Below are 20,753 nucleotides of genomic sequence, written 5' to 3'. Positions count from 1 at the left end.
ACCCACCAATTTAGTAGATTAAGTTTTTGATTTTTTTTAAGGCCCAATTATGAAGCCCGAGATGGAAACAGTTACCTATTATTTTGTCCGAAGGAGAGAAGATAGCAGATATTGCCGACTTCGAGATAACGCTTTGCAACCTGTCCACATAATACAATACCTCGCGCTCGCACCGATCCATCGGTTCCCGAGATCACATCAGTCAGAACGATGGCGGGAGTTTCGTTCCTCTCCACGCTTACATCGCTCCGTCTCCGTCCTCACTCGCCTCGGCCCTCTCTGGCCTTTGCCGCCCCCGAGATCTCCAGTGTACGCCTCACTTCGATTCCCTGTTACCACATCTTAACCTGTTATTTTGCTTTCTGTTATAATCATCATTTGAAGTTAGTTCGTCGACTGCATTCGATCTGTTTGCATTTTTTCGGTTTACCGCTTAATGGTAGAGAATTATGCAGATGTTTATTTGTGCATAAGCAGGGCGTCGTCTGCTGCTACCGCAGAGCCGAAGACGCGGGTGAAGCCGATGAAAGATGCGTGTATCATAGGAGGGACGTTCTTAGATGCGTCGGCGCTGTCGTTGGCATGGTATTACCAGTTTCAACGATGTCTGATGACAATGTTTTCGCTATTCATCGATCTATTTTACTTCTCTTTCATCACCTTAAGTTTTTAACGTTTGGTTCGTAATGTGGAGTTCTCTGTTGCCCGCCTACGTTTTAATTGGTAGAAATGGGCAGAAAAGAAGTTTGAGTATGTAATGCTATTATAGGAATTTGTTAAAACCGTGTTTGTTAAATCATTGATTTGATTGTTTGTTTTTAATCCTTGATAGGAATATATTTCTAACTGGTTGATTTTCCATCTCTCAACATACGAAATTTAAGAGGGTCTAAGATCAGGGCGAAGATGAACAAACACCAAAAACAATATAGAATCCATGACAAGAAAAAATCCACATGCAAGTTATCTCTATGCGTAGCTAAAAATTAAAGAGATTATAACAAAGCCAACATCTCTTAGTGTACAAAATTAAAAATGTGAAGATGATGCTGGTAATAAAGCAAAATGGAACATCTGTTGTGATGTAATAAAGCAAAATGGAACATCTGTTGTGATGTTTAGGAGTGCAAAAATGTTCAAGCTTTTTACAAAATGACAGAATGTCCAGAATATGAGCTATACTTGGGCAAACTTAAGCTTGTATATCCCCTAATTTAACTTTGAAATAGTCCTCTGCGGTTTGAATTGATTGATTAATTATATAATGTTGATTTCTGCTAGTTGTGGTCATTAGGAACTGATTTCAAGCTCAGGATCACTAACAGGAGTGTCCAATGCTGCTGATCTGATACAGCGTAGACAACGTTCTGAGTTTCAGTGTAAGTACCAATAGGCAATTACATTGTTGACTTCTTGGTTGAAGTATTGAAATTGTTTCAGTAACCAAATTCCCATTTTTTATATATATCAGCAAGTATCAAAGGAACTCTCTCAACAATGATAAAGGTAACCATAGCATAGGTTTTGTTATGATTCTTGCCATTGACGGTCTAAAATTGCTGGACAAATATCAATTCTGATTCTTTATATTCTGAAATGTTTAATATCTCTCACATTTTCTAAAGGGACAACCAGATCTTGTTCCATCCATACTTACGCTAGCACTAAATGATGCAATGACATATGACAAGGTTAGCTGACTTTGTGTTACTGGTCAAATGCATCAGAATGTTTTTGCTTACTTTACACATCAATTTAGCTGTGGAGGCAACTGACTTTTGAAAGTAAATGTATATAGGCTACAAAATCTGGGGGCCCAAATGGATCAATCCGTTTGAGGTAGATCTCTTTTGGTGATGTCTAAATTATCTCAATTATATATCTATTTAGTAGCCATATGTTATTCTTACATCAGATATCCTAACCATCTCTATCTCTTTCCTCTTTTTTTTAAATCTCTTGAAGTGCGGAACTAGGAAGACCTGAAAATAGTGGACTTTCTGGTGCTTTGGATCTCATAATGGAAGCAAAAAAGGGGATTGACACATATTCCAAAGGAGGGCCAATTTCATTTGCTGACCTCATCCAGTATGCCGGTAAGTTAAACTGTCCAATGTTGGCTTCTTGATCTTAAATCTATCTAATAATAGGAATTGTCTGCATGTTGTAATTTGATTTGCGTACAACTTCAAACCCTTCTCTGATGTAGAATGGGACACAACCATCCAAACTGCTAACCAAATTAAGAATCACCAACTCCTGGTCCTAATATCATTGGGACCTAAATGAAATCAATTTTTAAATGACAACTCAATATGAAATTTTGAATGCAATTTTTAAGTTTTCCAAGCAATAAATATTACTAGGTCTTAAAACAAATTAAGTTTCTGGTCAATGTATACTCTCTTGGTGGTATTTCTAGACATTACATCATTTCATCTAATACTATCAAAATGGGTGCTTATGCTTTTGGAGTAGTTTTGCTAGTAATTTCTCTTAGTAAAAATTGGAACAGTGATACATGCTTCTGATATATTACCTAGTCTCATATGTGGAGTTATAGATTGTTCTAGCATCCAGCGCTGATGGTGTTACATAAGCTTGTCTTTTAGCTTTCAATTTGGATTGGTGAAAAATGAAATGAACTGTTATTTTTGTTGACTTTTCTTCATATTTCATAGTTTACGAGTTGGCATTTAGTTTGCTATTTATTTAGAATGGACATTAATTTAACTCTGTTCAACTTTATGAATATAGCCCAAGCATCAATCAAGAAAACATTCCTTGATTCTGCAATCCAGAAATGTGGTGGAAAGGAAGACAAAGGAAAACTACTATACACAGCATATGGCTCAAACGGTCAGGTTGGTTCCACAACTAAAGTTTAATTTTGTGATTTAGATCAGGCCTTCTAGGTGATACTGCTATGTACAGTATATGGTTCAAATGGTCAGGTTAATTCATTAATCAAAGTTCAATTTTGTGGATGAGCAAGGATTTAAATTCTGACCCAATACTGGTTTTGCTAATCGATCAGTCTTGTAAAATACTGCTATGCCAATACACGGAACTATGTACCAACTTACCATCAGGTATCACCAGAAAATAATAATAAAGTGTAAATTATTGATAATTATTGACCTATATGGTTTAGTGCTGGTCCTTGGTCGAACTAAAAATTGTTGGTACATGCCAATGCAACTTGTATTTGAATTCTTAAGCGTATTTGATTATTCTTACCTGAAGTGAAGCTAATAACAAAAAGTTCAAATCCTAAAGCTGTGATCAATACCCCTAGTGTCCAAAGTTGATTAAGATATTGTTGACTTATCTTTTGTCATCTATTGAAAAAAAAATTCTAATGTTTCTTTCAAGGTCCGCAATATCGTACCATACCGGAGTTTCGACTTGGGCTCGATACCGGTACGGTACGGTATACCGAGCGATACACCCAGGTGTACCGAGTGGTATATTCAGGCGTGCCGAGCACTGCTACAGTGCTACAGTTCTGCTACAGTATCGGACCGATAATAGGCGGTCCGCGTACCGGAAGCCTGTCGGACCGGTACGTACCGCCCATACCGGGCGGTACGGTCCGGTATTGCAGACCATGGTTTCTTTTGCAAAGTGTAAGCCATTCTATTCAATGTCAATAGGACAATATACCAGAGTTGTAGACAATAACAAACAGTCAATCCATTCTGACCAAAACAACAAGAAATTAGCTACTTTCTATCTCTTAACTCCTATACAGTCATTTATTGGAAGTTATATCCATATTCCATAGGCAAATTTTATAGACCTACCCCATCACTGTCTGCATGAAAGATCTTCTGATTGTCCTCTTTATAAAAGAATGCTATTCCGATATTCTCTGTGACATTTCTACAATCTTCTTGACATCAGAAATCTACTTCTGGAATATCCTGTTCCTTTCAATCCACAAATGATCGACATCTTTCTTCAGTTGAACCTGCAATGCTTTATCTTTACTGTGATCTGCAAACCACTCGGTTTGTTGTTCATGTCCATAAATTGTTGTCCCATCTTACCAAGCTACAAAATTCTTTTCCAAATTTTTGGAGTAACAGATCATCTGATAAATAAATTCTCTAAAGATTGCAGAATACGATACTAAAATGGCTTATCTTGAAACAATAACTTGTCCAACACTGCTGACCACAACATAGATGCATGCCTGAGCACTCTGTCAAGGTTTGCCGTACCGGACTGTACCGCCCGGTACGGACGGTACGTACCGGTCCGACAGGCTAGCGGTACGCGGACCGCCCTGTACCGGTCAGCCCGTACAGGCTACAGTGCTCGGTACACCTGGGTGTACCGAGCGGTATACCGTACCGTACCGGTACCGAGCCCGGGTCGAAATGCCGGTACGGTACGGTACGGCGAACCTTGCACTCTGTGCTTAAATCCAAATCATATTAAGCCAATTTACAAGGTTTTTCTTTCAATAATGGTTCCATGTCTTATTGATGCTAAATCATAACAATAGTAACTGCACTTTTGCCATCGGTCTTATGGATTTTGACTTGTTTTAAATGTTGGTAAGAACTGCCTTACATTAACTATCAGGTCCAATACTATCGCCTTCAAACTCATTCTAGTTTGATACACAACCTCCCTGCTAATCCTGTTAATGAGTGGGCCAAATTCAATCCAATGGTCATGAAAAAAGTGAAACTAATTTTCATTTCCAATCTGATATCCAAACAATTTGCAAACCTCATTTCTTAAATAAATTAACTTTCTCAGAATAAAATATCCTAATATTTCTGCTATAATTTTTTTCCTCCCTTACCTACGGTATCACATTGTGATGCACAATCTTGATATGTTGTAGGTGTCAGTCTACTATGTTTTTTTGCCTGTTATTGGTTTACAACATATATGTAACTTGTAGAGTTGATGCTTCTGTAGAAATCTGAAAACTTGTTTGCCGTCAAGGACTAATGTTAGGGACCACAGTCTTGTACTCTATACTAGTCCTAGGATTATCGTAAAATCTTCATTGAGCAGATCATTTGGATCAAAATATATTTCTAGACATTAGTCTGAGACAATTGAATATGAATTTTCATAATCATTGTAACAAATATCAATTTCTCTTTCTCATATAGAGTAACATCTGGCAATTGGTTGAGTGCTAGCTGCTTTAGATAGCACAGGTTGCATATTCTAGATGTCGCTTATTTAGGGATTTTAACATTCCGTTTTGGATATATTTCCATTATCTTGGAAGGTATGATTTATAGAACCAGCTCATACATTAAACCACATCTCAAGTTTTTAATTCAGGAACAATGCATTCTTCTTTATTGGGAATGGGGGCTAGGGTCCACGTGTGGAACTCCTAGAGATATTTTCCTTGCTTGACCATCTATATGGTAGCACAATTATAGTAACATAATTCTAGAGGAGATAAGCATGAGAACTGATAAAATTTTTCTTTTAATCTTTTTTTTGTTCTGGTGACACATCATTCATGATGAAGATTTCCACAAATGACTTACCAGCATCTGCTGTTCCAATATGCAGTGGGCATGCGTGGGCACTGCCAATATTTGAATCTTGGTTATAATTTTGTTTTCATCATCTACTAGTATAACTTTTTATGATTATTTTCTTCTCTTATATTGAGTTTCTAGGTATCTCTCTTGGTAACCTTCCTGGACTAGTAATGTTATTAACTTTTTCTTTTCTTGTTCTCTCCCATGTAAACAGTGGGGCTTGTTTGACAAACAATTTGGGCGTAAGGATGCTGAAGCTCCTGATCCAGAAGGAAGGATCCCTCAGTGGAACAAGGCTTCTGTCCAGGAAATGAAAGCAAAGTTCACTGCTATTGGCCTCGGTCCACGCCAGGTACCTCCCAACCATTTCATCTTTCCGATTTCTATTATTAACTATGGATGGTACTGAATATTTGCTGCATCATGGTTTTCTCTCAGATAATTGTCAAATCTCAAAAATAAGTAAATTGAGATGGTATTTAGTATTTACTAGCATCACATGCATGTCGGAAATATTTCAAAACTGAATGCACCTGTGGAAACCGTTTTTTATAATATACAAGTAATTGATGTCTTATTACTGCTACAATGTAGTATTGTGTGCCAGATTTTTTCATATAATTTGTGTTTATGCCATGTCCTTCAGAACCAGGAAGCTTTGTCAAGTTAGAACTTGCTTTTGTCTGCGTATTATTTATTTAATTCTCCAACAAGCTGTGTTTTAGTGCTCCAATCTACTAAGACAACAAACATATAAATTCATCTTTGATTCATAATATATACTGTTCAAATAGTTACAACATTTTTCTTTCTTTTAATAGGAGAAATCTTTTGAAAATTGAATATACTGATGTCAAATTATGCCAAACTCTTCTGGGGTTCCTTTATTGTTTTCTTTCATCCAGAAACTAGCTTTACAATGCTTCAATCAAAGCTTTGAAATGCATCAATTATGAAGCTCTTATTCCACATACTGTTTACATTATTACTTTAATCCAACTACTATTATAGAAATTACAATTTAGTTGGTTCTAGTACGCTGTCATGTTCTTATGGATTGGTTACTTTTTTCAGCTGGCAGTGATGTCTGCGTTTCTTGGTCCTGATCAGTTGGCAACAGAGAACCTTTTGTCATCTGATCCTGAAGTCCGTCCTTGGGTTGAGAAGTATCAACGTAGCCGAGAAACTATATCCCAGACAGATTATGAGGTGATGATCATTCAGAAAATAATATCTGGACTGCTTCTTTTCTTAGCATTTACCAATTAAATATTTCATGCCTCTATAAGAAATCAAGTTAAGCTTCGAACTTCTCATGCAATAAAAATCAAAAGCTTTATGTTTAATTGGCATATTTTTTCAAAATTAGTGCATTATATTTTCCACTTTTTCAAAATCTGTTTTATTTTTCTATATGCTATAAAATTACTTGACATCATTCTGTTTTTATAGATATATACAATAGATGGTGGGGACTTGTAACATTGAAAATATAATTAGAAAAATTACATGTTAGAAACTATTCTGAAGTCTTTATGCTGGTTTTCATTATCCAAATGTCTTGAACATAAAAGTTCAAAGAAAATATCAAAAATATAATTGGAAAAATTGCATGTTAGAAACTATACTTAATTCTTTATGCTGGTTTTCAGCATCCAAATGCGTTGATGCTGTAATTTGCTAAGCTGGTTGCACACTATTTTATCTTGGAACTTCATATGTTCATTAAACCTGAAAAAAGATAGAAAAACTTCAATAAATTAGCTAAAAACTTACTCAGATCAGTGAAGATAGTCTGTCTACTTGTCACAGTCAATGTTCAAATGCTTCTTGTCATCTCTGATTTTGTACTGTTGACTGCAGGTTGATCTGATAACAACGCTCACAAAACTGAGTTCTCTTGGCCAGAAAATTGATTATGAGGCATACACTTACCCTGTGAAGAAGATTGAGTTAAGTAAATTAAAATTGTAACATACTTTTTGTGGTCTTCGCTTTGTTGATTTCTCAGATCTGGTTATGTTGGTCCCATGTCTTGTTTCTGCTTGCACTGTTCCTGTCATTGAAGTTTTGAGGTTGTCCATCATCTGTAAAGGTTATCGAAAGACCCTCGTTGGAGGGAATGAAGAGTGAATGCATTTCCATTAAAATAGACTATTTTTTACGTAATAATAAATTCTGCCAATATCCGTTTTCAAATATCTAAAAAATCAATCTCAGAAATAATTTATATATTTATATATAGTATTATATATATAGTATTGTTTATAACACTATATTTATATATAGTATTATAAATTTGATGGAAGGTTTACAAACTTTCAAATTTAATTTTGTGTGAATATGATTACTCTTTATCTACAAAATTCTGTTGATTCACACCACAACACCATAAATAATTTTTTTTCTGAGATTACAATCAAGTCGTGTGTTGTGCTTTTTAATTTCAGAAGCGTGATTGAGCTTTGAAATTTATGTTATTTTTTTATTCCACGTGTTATCTGTCTAAACCGTCATTGTGTTTTTGATTCCACGTTTCCTCACATCCACTAATCCTTTCCTCGCTTTCAGTTCTTCCATCGACTTCCATAAATACTTTTGTTCAGAGCACGCACGAAAGGAAGTCGGAGATGGTGAAAGATGGGCGGCACAAGGCGTTGCGGAGGGTGGTGGGTTTGGGGTTCTGGGTGCAGGGGTTCCGGTGCTTCCCATGGATGGGCGTCAACTTTTTCCTCAAGGACGGCCTCGGCGTCGCCCCCTCTTCGTTGCAGATCCTCCAAAACTCCTCCAATCTTCCCATGGTCGCCAAGCCCCTCTACGGCATCCTCTCCGACGCCCTCTACCTCGCCGGCCAGCACCGCCTCCCCTACGTCGCTATCGGAGGTGCTCTCTCTCTCTCTCTCTCTCTCTCTCTCTGCCTTTTATTTTTCCTTTTACCCTTTTCTCTGTGAAACGGCGATTCTTGCTCCCTGTTGGATTCTTATCACAATTGGGACGGAGGACCCATCGAATTCTGTTGTTTCTGTAGAACACATCCGCTCCAATAGAGTTGGTGCCCTCACACGACGCTTTCAGTCGTTTCTAGATCTTGCTGGGTGAGTTGTGTCGAAGCTAGACTGTGCGCCTTCTGTATCTTAAGTTCATCATATTCGGTTGCTGCTAAAGGTATTCGTTTCTTTGCCGTATTCTGTAACGGATTACTAACGCGCAATTTAGTTTATCTTTTATTAAGTAAAGTTAATTAGTTTAGGAATATTTTTTATATATAATAAGTTGTCTATGTTAATATATACCTATCAAAGTGAAAAAAGGAAGTAAATGTAAAAAAAGAAATTCATTGTTACTCGTCCTATATCACATTGGTTTTAGAGCTTTTGGTCTAACCAAGATTTTCCTTCATCAAGGCTAATCTATATCTCAATTATATGAACTTAGGGTGAGTTCCTACCTAGCGGATATTTTTGTTAAATAAAATTAATTAGTTTAGGTCATATGTCAAAATCTATTCATTAAGGAGAAAAAGAAAACAAATGCATAAAAGATGAAAGAAATCATATTTGTTTTTGATTGAAGATTATCAATCTTGAACGAAGATTTGTCTTTAAAAAATGAAAATCTAATGATCAAGAATATCATTATGAGATAAAGATTATGTCTCAAATAAAATAAAAAATATTATCTTCTTCAAAGAAAAAAGGATATCACATATTTGATTTAATACAATTGAAAATGTTTTATTTGTTTTTTATTTTTGTACTTCAGCCTGTAAAAAGGGGCTAGAAAATTGCAATGCATCAATCAGAAATGAATCAATGAATTGAGTTCTTTTCCCACGTTGTGTGTGAGTGGTGCGATACCACAAGTTGCTTTTTCGATGGAATGATTCCATCATCCACGTGCGAGACGTGCGGAGATGTGAGATCTTCATCCTGAGACCTTGAGCCAGAGTAAGTCCGGTAATTATCCAAGTTTTTTCTATTATCTTTCGATTATTATATCTGTTTTCTCTTTCTATCTCTCTTTCATCAAAAAGAAGTTATCTGTTACTTGTCCTACATCATTACTCCTCACCTGATAGTTGCCATTTTAGTAGACATCTTAGGGAAATTTAACATGGTTCAGTGTTAGGATATGTGTAAACCCAAAAAGGGATAGAATTGTTTGAACTATTATTATCTTTGATAATCTTATTTAAAGTAACAACAGGAGGTGCAAGGAATTTGTGGAGGGGTTGGGAGTGAATTCTGCTAGCCAGCAGGGCTCATGGCAACTTGATTTAGCACAACATTTGTAAACGATTTTAATGTTTCATAAATGTAATTTTTTTTGTAGTTTAGTTGTGCACATCAAGCATAAAAACTTAATTCAAGATCAATATTATTTAACTGATGTTTCATCATTTTAAGAGTTTTGATATTTTTAATTATGTAATTGTTTCCTATTGACGTCCCTCTACCTACCTAGCAGACATCACTAGCAGGATCAACCATTAATGGTACTCCACTAGAAATTAAGAGTCTTCATTGGAATTTCTTGTTCGATCATATATACAGAAAGGGCCTTCTAAGGACTGTATTTACTTTTTATTAATACTAATCATGAACCTTCTACTCATTCATTACATGCTTAGCGGGACTAATGCATCAAAGGAGGTCCCCGTTAATCCCATCTCTAGCATCTCTTTTTTTTTTTTTTTTTTTTGTCAGAGTAAAAGAACCAAGTAGTGTTCGATCAAACAGAGCATAATCATTTTCATTCTTTGTATGGAAAAAACAGTCATCCTTAATAATATGCATGTGTTATATGTTTAAGATCTGGAAATGTACCATATCCTTAGGACTAGATGTATGTATTTTAGTTCTTCCTCCATGCTTGACTTAAGTGACATAGTAGTAGAAACTAGAAAGAACTAGTCGTCAATGATGTTGTCGTATATCAACCTCTCCTGTGGTTTAATCAAACAACAGCATTAGAACACATTCATTAGTTGGTAATTAGTGATTGTCATCAATAGGTTAAAATGTATCACATGATGGTAATTAGTTGATTTTTTTTTTCCTATTTGCCATGAGGCCAGCTTATTGACTTTATTAGATGAGAAAAATTAACTAAATACCTGGTTCTTTTTGTTTCCTTGGGAATCATTTCTAATCTTTCATTCAACTTCAGCCTTTAAAACTTTTTAGGAACTTAGAATACTGGTGAACAAGAAATAAGCTAGCATTACAAATAATTGTAAAGTCCTATTAATTGAACTTTCTTAATTCAAGACTAAGCCACCTTCTTTTCACTAGGAGAAGAGAATTTTCATCAGATGCCATGTTTCTTCCTGATGTATACCTTGAATTTAATTTATTTATTTTTTTCTGTTTTATTCCAGATTTCGAAGATGTGTTGCATTGTCAATTACTATTACTTGTTTCAAGGTGATAAAGTCAGTTTTTTCCAACTAATTTATGATACTTTTCCAAAGAGGGATTCTTAATATCGCATGAATGGTTCAAAGTGCCAGAATTCTTTTAGGAACATAACAGCTATTTGTGCCATGCTAAAGTTTTGTTGTCATCATTTGTGTTTATTTCAGCTAAGTTATGGTTAAGATTCTGCTGTCTGTGTGTGTGTGTGTGTGTGTGTGTGTTCTTGAATATTTTTCTGTCTGTTCTGATGATGAATTTTGAAGTTACACTTTCGTCTGCAGCTATTTTGCAAGCAATCTCATGGCTGGCAATTGCTACATTACCTGGGACATCGCTTTCTATTGCCATGCTCACTCTCTTTCTCCTCCTTGGGAACCTTGGTGCCTCTATAGCAGAGGTTGCCAATGATGCCATTGTTGTGGAGGCTGGGAAGCAATTACATTCTCCATCACAATCAGGCCAACTTCAGTCCTTTGCATGGATGTTGGCTTCTCTTGGGGGCATCCTTGGAAACATCCTTGGTGGCATAGCCATCAAGGAGCTCTCTCCCAAAACTATGTTCCTGATCTTTGTAGTCCTCCTGGTTCTCCAATTCTTCATGACCATCACTGTTTCTGAGAGCTCCCTTAACCTTCCCAAAAAGATGAACCATTCATCAAGATTCTCTAGCATCTCAAAACAGATATCTGAGTTACATGTTGCTCTTTGCAATTCTGAGATCAGCCGTTTGATTGCGTGGTTCTCAACATCTTATGCTATGATTCCACTGCTGAATGGCACCATGTTCTTCTACCAAACCCAGCACCTAAATCTTGACTCTTCAATCATCGGCTTCTCCAAAGTCTTTGGCCAAGTAGCATTACTTGTTTGGAGTGTAGCCTACAACAAGCAGTTCAGGAAGTTTCCTGCAAAAAGAATTTTATGGGCATTGCAGGTTGCAATCGCCCTGTTTATGGTATCTGATGTCTTGTTTGTAAAAGGAATTTACCGAGATATCAGGATTGCGGACTCCATGTACGTGGTAATCATCTCAGGACTGCAAGAATCTCTGTTCCAGTTCAAGATTCTCCCTTTTAGTGTTCTCATGGCACAGATCTGTCCATCTGGGTGTGAGGGGTCAGTCATGGCATTTTCAATGTCAGCGGTGGCACTTGCAACTATTATCAGTGGTTATCTTGGAGTGGCACTTGCCATGTCTGTAGGTGTATCTGGTGCTGACTTCTCGGGGTTTTCAGTAGGCATCTTGATACAGGCAGCTTGCACCGTGCTGCCTCTCTGTTGGGCATCGTGGATCCCAGATGGCAGCAGGCCTGTCAAGAAAGAAGAGTAGGCTGTGTAAACATTTAATGCATTCCTTCCTATTCTTTTGGGATGTCCTTCCGTGGAAGTTTATTTACATCATAGAACAGAGGATGCAAGCTAGAGGCCAATGCTGGAAGCTCATCTTATTTTGTGCTTGAGGCCCTCGTGCTATGATTCCCCTGACCTGTCTCAAGGCTGGAAAACTCTCAATTCTGTGAACGTGAACGTGTGTTGATGTGAATTAAAGCTTGTTTATGGGAAAATTACTGGTTGACAGTTGTGAAGATAGTATTTGAGGAGGTGCATAAATGACAACTTTCTTGGTGCAAAGAGGTTTTTGTCAAGACGTTTTTTGGTGAACCAACAAATGTTACTACTTTGATCAGTTCTATCATCTCAGCTAAACATCGATGAGGTATGTTAATTGCTAACGGATCCATCAGCACTTGCTCGCCGAGTTTCCTGCAGCGACATATGGTTCACAGCTACTATGTGTGGGATCTTCCATCACCGACGAAGGGAATTGTGCATCTTAATTCTCTTTTATTATGATACCTTATATTGTAAGAAAAGTGAATCCTGTTTGGCCATTACGACCATCTTCTCGTGACAGAGAAGTTTGTGCTCGAGTTATAAATGCCACAACGAGTGAAATACTACGTGCCTCCTGCCGGCCATGCACCAAAGCCGTCCTGCCTGCCTGCTTACCATCGTCCTCCCATCCTCATGGTGAGTGGCGACGAAGAAGTCGAGGGTTAGGCAGAGAGGAGGGAAGGGTTGCATGGACTTAACCAGACTTGTAGAGTTGTGAGACATTTTTATGTTATCCGTTCGTAAAAGGTTATATTAGAAGTAATTTTGCTTAGGCCTTAAAAGAACTTGTAAAAGAGAATCAACTAATTCAGAAAATATGTCGCAGATAAGTTTTAATGTCTTGCAAAAGGTTATAGCTTTACTGAGTGTTGGGTATGATGATAAGTTTTTATAGGTTTTATGTGTAAATTGGTGAATCAAATCAACATTTAATACTATTCAAAAATTTTATCCAATCCTATGTGACCTAGGGTTCTAAGGTATTGAGATGGTTAATGTTTTATTTCGTATCGTAATCAGTAGAAAATAAATTATAATATTTAAAAAATTAAGCTATTTGAGGTTAGTTTTGCCTATCTCTTTCTTGATTATCATTTTCAAACAAAAATATATAAAAATAAAAATATATATCGTCAAATAATTGTACAAGTAAACAAAATTAGTGAACGGTCCATTGACAAATGTGTTGTGTCCATTGACAAAGGTGTTGTGGGATCGTCTATGATGTTCTCCTCTATTTATGTTGATGTTGTTATCGACATTTGCTAGTAGATTTTGATGATTACTTTTTCATGTCACAAGACATCTTTTGACTCGCAAGTATCTTCATTTTAAAAAACTTTCAACTTGAGGTACCTCCCTCAACACGTGTAGTTCTTTGTACATGGATCTTATATTGGAGAATCAAGACTTGTCCCTTATTAATGTTTGCCTCATTAATATACCTGGATCTTTCCCTTGATAAGTTTTAGAGGTCATCATCTTCTTAAAGTACTTTGCCATTATTAATTCACTTGCTAAATTGTGATCCTTCATTAATATAGCCCCCGTTATGCCTCATAAGCCCTGGTAATGTGCTAAACCTATTGCATAATTCAGCCTCTTACAAATGTACCCTTTCTATATCGAAAAGAAAGTTTTTATGCTCCATAACACTAAATTTTGATCGCCTTGGGACAATGATGAATAGTCTATCATTTGTCAAGTTCTTATATAAGTATCAAATTAGCAAACCATCATATCAATGCAAACCGAGTGGAGCAACTTGGGTGGAACTTAGTGAAGTAATTAAGTCACATGCACTGAGTCGATATATAAGATAAAACATGGAGCGGAGGTACTAAGCTTTCCTTAAATGGAGGTCAAGAATATAAACTCTTTAAAAAGCAAGAGCGGGACCATATAGTTCCATAGTTTCCTCATTGTGATAGAGTGGACTCATCTTGTATTGTGCTAAAATCGAAGAGAGTTTTAAGGTATATACATCTTATCTCAGTGAAATAATTGACGAAGGGACTAAGACAACTCCACTTACAGAGGCGAAGTGGGAGATAGAATGCCTTAGAACGAGACAAGAGAACATAGAGGTGGGGACTCTTGTAGAATATATCACAGTGCTATCATTCAAGTTGCCGCAAATGAATTTATGCACAATAGAGATTATGCTAGAAGCAAAGGTTAAGGATTCGGACAATGGCACACCAATTTTCAACGAAATCAATGAACTTCGAGAGTTGTTGGATGATAAGCTATTCTAGAGTTGTACATCATCCGTGTGTGACCCGAGTCCAGTGGATAAAGTCGATAAGGAGTGAGTATAATAAGAGATGGCAAAGGTCATGCGATGTGTCAATAGAGATAGTACAATGTGATATTATAGTCCGAGTTCATTACACAAATATCAAAGTATAATGAAGACATCACCAAAAGGTGATGCAGAGTAATAGATTATCCTGAAATAATTCGAGACAATGCGATGCACATAGAAAAAATCTTACGAGGGACTTAATCATACAAAGGTATAATTAGGAGCTATTGAGAGCTTTGCTTCGATGAGCAACATGATGACAAAGACTATAAATTCAAACCTTACAACATAATAATAGAGGCCATGTATAAGAGTTACAGTTTGTGTTTTCATCGACCAATATGAACTACTTAGAAAATATAAAGGTATCGAAGCAAGTTAAAGAAAGGGGCGAGAAAAGAAGTTTTAATTGAAATTATAACAACAAAGGAGCGATGATTAAAATAATAGCAAAAGAGACAATTGTTAGCATCTCGATTCTTATAATTTTAAAAGTTATATTAGGAATCTTATACTTATAAAAGTGAAAATTTTAACTCTATTTTTTCTCATATCATCGGTTTTACTAATAAAAATAAAAATATTATATGATTTACCACTAAGCACGTGCTGATTCTACCTCATTTTGGTTTACCACTAAGTACATGTGGTATTTTCATCAATAGAATCGATGATGTAAGGAGAAACATAGTTAAATATTTCACTTTCGTTAATATAGGGATCCCAATATAACTTTTAAAAGTATAAAGATTAGAATACTAAAATAATTAATTACATAAAAAAATATGTAATTAATCTGTATAAGAATCCTGAGAGTTAAGTGTATATCTAAATATAGATACTGTAATTATGGTAAAGGAATAACCTCACCGTAAAACCTCCTTTTCTTACTATTATTTTAATCCTTATTCTTTTGTTATAAGAATAGTTAATTATAGAGGATAATCTATAATTAGTCCCGAGAGTCTCGTGCATTACCGATACAACCTTCAAAATGGTAATATAATTGCTCACGAAATATTCTTTTTGCGTCATCTTTCCATCATATTCATTCTTTCCTCCATCTTTGCTATTTAATGAACGATTGTCTGAATGTTTTTCTTTCTTTGATCGTTACCTTCCAAATGCTTTAACACCTACGATTCCAGGAATCATTACGCCAAAAACTCCGTGCACAGCAAAATCTTTTAAAGAGTCTCCCTTCCTCCACAGCCAATAATGAGAACGGCCGAGATCTCGAGTTCCTCTCCATCTTACAAGTGTTCTCAGCTCATCGCGAAGCGGTTTGTGCGCAGTGCTTTGCCGTTAAATTTCAGGTCTTTTTAGTTCTTCTAAGTTCCTCGTTCTCAGCTTGCATGTTTCTCTGAGGCCTTGTCTTGGAATATCCCGTGGATTCTCGTAGATTTCTAATGAAGTGCAGAATGGCCTTTCGACTCCTCCTGTATGCTTTTCTGTCTTCTGTGCTAACAGATTCGAATCGATGTTGCAGAATGGTTGGTGTTAAATCAGGAACATGGGTGTGCCCTCTCATCTGCTTACTCTATCTACTGGCCTTTCTACAAGTTGAAGGTGACAATGTGCCCATGACTCTGTTGAAAGGTGCAGTAGCTGAAGGAGCAGGTCTGTGTACCCATGGATTCTCTTTTGGATCTTATCTTCTTCATTGCAATGATAGTTATCCGAACAAGTTCATTCTCGGACATCTACCCACGGCAGCTTCCAAATGAACTCATCTTCTTATTTTCCAGTTTGCTTGGATGGAAGTCCTGCAGCATATAATCTCGCCCCTGGTTCTGGCTCTGGTGCAAATAACTGGTTGCTTTTCGTCGAGGTCAGTTTATTTTCTTGACGTAGTCCTCAAATATTATGATTGGTACTTTTTTGATTAATTGTTGGTTATATGTTGTATGCATGTATGATTTGTGTCAACATAGGATGCCTGTCAAGCCTGATTTCAACATCTAGAACTGAAGCATGAGCTTTGACAATAGAAATGGTGATTGGATTGCCTCTTAGATCATGATTTATCTTTAGAACTTGTAGAACTTCAATTCCTTGTAGGTTTCCCAGTCTGAGACTTCTATATTACATGCAACAACAGATAGACTGTTTTACCATACTGTAGATGCAAAAATTTTCTTTGATAGACAAAAAATGTAAAGTGAAAGTAGATCTTGCACATTCACTGCTGAAAATGAAGTAACAAGATTTGTATTCTTTTTTAATTATGTTTCTATTTGCTAAAAAAGATAAATGTACACCAAGATTCACAATTTCTTATATCCTTAATGTATTGGTCAAATTTTGTTATGTATCATAGTACAAGGCAATACATGCCTTATTTTGAGCATAGTCAATTTCTTTCATACCATACTAGTCACATGATTATCAATTTTATTTATTAATTTTATTTAACCTAAATTAGTAATTAAAGTATTTAAGTTAAAGTTAATAATAATATACTCATTAGATCACTTATCGTGGTGTTACAATATCATCATATCATATCGAACTATATTATAAATCTCGAAATGTATAACATGTCTTTATCCATTTGAATATCCAAGTTTCGAAAGAATCTATTCTTGGTCGCCGAGTAAATCCTTCCCTCGTCGTTATGCAGGGAGGAGGTTGGTGCAGCACTGTTAATGATTGCGTAGTACGTAAAGGCAATTTTAGAGGTTCCTCTAATCATATGCCGCCTGTCTCCTTCTCTGGCATGTTAGGAGGCGTTCAGCAAAGGAATCCTGGTATGATTAATCTTCCTTCTCTACCAATGTACTATTAACACAATTTTTTGATGCATGTCAGATTTAACTTTGATTGTATCATTCGAATGATGATATCAAATACAACAACAACAACAATAATACTACGGAGCTTTTGCTGTCAGATTCTTTGCTTTGATTCTTGCAATGCTTGCAGACTTCTATAACTGGAACCGGGTCAAGATTCGGTACTGTGATGGTGCCTCATTTACAGGGGACATAGAAAAAGTAGATCCTGTGAGCTCCTAATCCGATGCTTCTTCTGATATATGTTTCATTTCCTTGCTAAGCAACGTTGTATCGATAACATGTCTTTCACATCTTCGTTTGATTAGGCTACAGGGCTCCACTTCAGAGGAGCCAGAGTTTGGAGAGCTATAATGAAAGATCTATTGGCGAAGGGGATGAACAAAGCACAAAAGGTATGTAGATGTAAAGTGGTCAAGTCTTATCACTCTCAAAGTTTCTGTTCTAACATTGGTGAATGCTCGCAGGCACTTCTCGGTGGCTGCTCGGCAGGTGGATTGACGACCATACTACATTGTGACAACTTCCGCAGTCTTCTCCCAGCTAGTGCAACAGTGAAATGCTTCTCCGATGCTGGTTATTTCATTGATGCGTAAGTTCTACATCTTTAGTCCGCGTCACGAATCTCATCGTCGGGCTACTGTTGCAAATATTCACATATATATACGAGATAAAGAGAGTTAAACCAAAAATATTCATGTGTATAAGATAAAAAAGATGGATTGAGAGGATAGTCGTTTATACTAGGTTTTGTCTGTACTCAAGTGGATTAAACTTTTGGTTTGAATTGATGTCTAACCTAATATACGTTAATCTGATTGTGATCTCTGAATCTCTTTCTGGCTCTGACGTTAACCAGTACTAGGTTTCTATGAACAGGAAGGATATTTCTGGAGCCGACTCGATCCAATCCTTTTATAGTGATGTTGTTAATCTTCATGTATGCTCTGACCTTTCATGCTCCTTATTGATGACTCCCTCCAACTTTTTTGTGATGATAATTCTGTGGTGATTTTTGGTTTTGAAGGGATCAGCAAATAATTTGCCATCTTCATGCACGTCGAGGTTACCAGCAAACAAGGTGGGAAGTATACTTTCTTTCTGGAACGATTACAGAAGACATCAATTCATCTGACTTAACTCTTTGGTTACGTGAATACATGCAGTGCTTTTTCCCACAGAACGTGGTGGTCACAATGAAGACACCCCTTTTTATACTCAATGCAGCATATGATCAATGGCAGGTTATAACTTTAATGAGCTATATTATCTTATAAACTACTCTCGTGAAGGTTTCTACAGTGTGACGTATGTTACCTAATCGCAGATCAAAAATATTTTAGTGCCACCCTCTGCTGATCCCAATAATGCTTGGGGAGACTGCAAGCTCGATATCAAGAAATGTTCCTCGGATCAACTTCAGACACTGCAAGGTTGGTGTTACCATATATGTTTTCGTTGTCCAACATGTGTGAGTTCGGGTTCGAAATTAATCGATATCCATTTTCGAGTTTATCTTAAGCTGAGGTACCGCGAACTTAGTCATAGACCCTAGAAAGAGCTACATTGGAGGTGTATCCAAAAATGTTCTTTTGATACTTGAGCTAGTAAGAGTTCGGAGGATTCAGTTAAATACCCAAGTTAAAAGAGAATGCATATAGGACCCTTTTATAATGTGATATTCGATTGTTTTGGTAGAGGTTAATGTCGATGATAATGGTTACGCACATCGTTTAACCATCAATGAGTCATGAGATCGTACACAATTATAAAGTGATAATTTTATCGGTTCAACCTTTCCGTCAATGTTGTGTGACCGAACTCATGTGGTCGTCTTGTTTCATGTCATCGATTGGGTGTGATGTGTCAGTGGCTGTCTACGTTAGGCGATTGAAAGACTGATCTTTGAAGAACTTGTTGTCGATCAGCTGGCGATTATTAGTAGTTGTAATTCTAGATTTATGTCAACTGCGAATTTACTCTTCGTGTGCAAAGAGTGAGAGCTAATACGTCGATATCAGGTTTCAGGACAACGTTCCTGAACGCACTGCCGGCGGCAGGCAGCTCGGCTACGGGACTGTTCATCCTCTCATGCCACACTCATTGCCAATCTGGTGATGCGAATACGTGGTTTGCAGCTGATTCTCCAAGGATCGATAACACTGTAAGCTGTAGCAGCTCTGTGAAAACTTCATCACTTATATCAGAAAATGGGAATTCCATAGTGATGATCATATTTGTTCTTTCTTGCAGCCAATTGGGAAGGCTGTGGGAGACTGGTACTTCGGTCGGAGTTCTGCTGTGAGGAAGATCGACTGCCCATATCCATGCAATTCTTCGTGTCGTAAAGTTGCCAAGAATTCCATGGAAGATTAGTAATCACAAAAATATTTCTCGATGCGTCAGTTATATCTATGGTTACATGTATGTGTCAGATATATGATACTCTTTTATGTGTCAGATATATGATATTCTAATGCACATGGATATATGTTTGTGGTGGGATTTGAAGAGAGAAGGTTGAAATTTTTCCTTTTTTTGTATTTTCCTTGTCTGGCGATCCGCTTTATTAACGTTTTAAACAAAAATTGGTAGCTATTTTTATTGATTGATTTTTACGTTCTCACATGCATGGGACATGAAATACATTAAAAATATAGTGATACATGTTATGATTTTAATCACGCTAAGAGGGAATGAAATAGTATTATAATTCAGGCCCCATAGTTATCGTAGATTTTTATAATAAGTGAGCTCTTTTTTATATCAATATCGAACTCGAATTAGTTTAAAATGAAATTGATCATAACCTTGACTCGTAAACGACTCATCCGACACATTCTTAAGGCTTTTGGTACATTGTTTACTTTTCTAACATATCGTCTGATCTTTCGGTATTTCGTTCGAGCATTTAACAAATCGTTCTATCCTCCGGCATGTTAACTTTATTACGATATCCGATCTTCCAACTATACGTCCAATTTTTTAGCACAACAATCTTCAAACACAACATTCAACTCTTCCACCTAACATTTGATCATTCGATAGTCCAAATCTTTAGTAGTATATTTTTTTATCATTTATCTTAATAATACATTAGTTTATCAAATTTATTAATTAATTTTATTATCAAAATCTAGGATTGAATAGTAGATAACCCATTGAACAACTAAATCTAATTTTATATTAAAAAATAAAATACAATTATGACCTCTAGACGGTTGCACCCTCAAGTCAAACACATTATCAAGATGGTGTCGATTATATTGTCAAAGTTCAATATGATTGCATCCTACGACTGACCTTTGTG

General features: G+C 36.4%; 3 protein-coding genes across 8 annotated transcripts; all 3 read left to right on the top strand.

Annotated features, from left to right (window-relative positions):
* The first annotated feature begins 109 nt into the window (after positions 1 to 109).
* LOC103990393 (thylakoid lumenal 29 kDa protein, chloroplastic) lies at positions 110 to 7,727 on the top strand. Its single transcript, XM_009409511.3, has 11 exons — positions 110 to 309; positions 478 to 585; positions 1,295 to 1,379; positions 1,472 to 1,506; positions 1,626 to 1,691; positions 1,799 to 1,839; positions 1,966 to 2,096; positions 2,758 to 2,864; positions 5,743 to 5,880; positions 6,603 to 6,737; positions 7,392 to 7,727. The coding sequence occupies exons 1-11, from the start codon at positions 211 to 213 to the stop codon at positions 7,500 to 7,502; spliced, it is 1,056 nt and encodes a 351-aa protein (XP_009407786.2). The 5' UTR covers positions 110 to 210; the 3' UTR covers positions 7,503 to 7,727.
* A 121-nt stretch (positions 7,728 to 7,848) lies between these two features.
* LOC135643271 (probable folate-biopterin transporter 7) lies at positions 7,849 to 12,914 on the top strand. 5 transcript variants are annotated; one of them, XM_065160027.1, is made up of 5 exons: positions 8,272 to 8,411; positions 8,557 to 8,693; positions 9,291 to 9,475; positions 10,909 to 10,954; positions 11,227 to 12,914. In XM_065160027.1, exons 4-5 carry the CDS (start codon positions 10,918 to 10,920, stop codon positions 12,273 to 12,275), a joined length of 1,086 nt encoding a protein of 361 aa, XP_065016099.1. In that variant the 5' UTR covers positions 8,272 to 8,411; positions 8,557 to 8,693; positions 9,291 to 9,475; positions 10,909 to 10,917; the 3' UTR covers positions 12,276 to 12,914. The 5 variants fall into 5 exon arrangements, with proteins under 5 accessions (XP_065016097.1, XP_065016099.1, XP_065016100.1 ...); XM_065160028.1 differs by having other exon boundaries at positions 8,291 to 8,411; positions 8,614 to 8,693; XM_065160029.1 differs by lacking the exon at positions 8,557 to 8,693 and having other exon boundaries at positions 8,306 to 8,411.
* A 2,828-nt stretch (positions 12,915 to 15,742) lies between these two features.
* On the top strand, positions 15,743 to 19,986 carry LOC135642160 (pectin acetylesterase 7-like). 2 transcript variants are annotated; one of them, XM_065158071.1, is made up of 13 exons: positions 15,743 to 15,931; positions 16,138 to 16,268; positions 16,397 to 16,479; positions 17,272 to 17,398; positions 17,574 to 17,653; positions 17,752 to 17,838; positions 17,911 to 18,035; positions 18,323 to 18,383; positions 18,471 to 18,524; positions 18,610 to 18,687; positions 18,771 to 18,876; positions 19,465 to 19,607; positions 19,697 to 19,986. In XM_065158071.1, exons 1-13 carry the CDS (start codon positions 15,867 to 15,869, stop codon positions 19,817 to 19,819), a joined length of 1,263 nt encoding a protein of 420 aa, XP_065014143.1. In that variant the 5' UTR covers positions 15,743 to 15,866; the 3' UTR covers positions 19,820 to 19,986. The 2 variants fall into 2 exon arrangements, with proteins under 2 accessions (XP_065014143.1, XP_065014142.1); XM_065158070.1 differs by having other exon boundaries at positions 15,743 to 15,964.
* Positions 19,987 to 20,753: the final 767 nt, after the last annotated feature.

Source organism: Musa acuminata, chromosome BXJ3-7 (assembly GCF_036884655.1).
Source record: "Musa acuminata AAA Group cultivar baxijiao chromosome BXJ3-7, Cavendish_Baxijiao_AAA, whole genome shotgun sequence".
NCBI lineage: Eukaryota > Viridiplantae > Streptophyta > Magnoliopsida > Zingiberales > Musaceae > Musa > Musa acuminata.
This window is presented reverse-complemented; position numbering and strand designations above follow the sequence as displayed.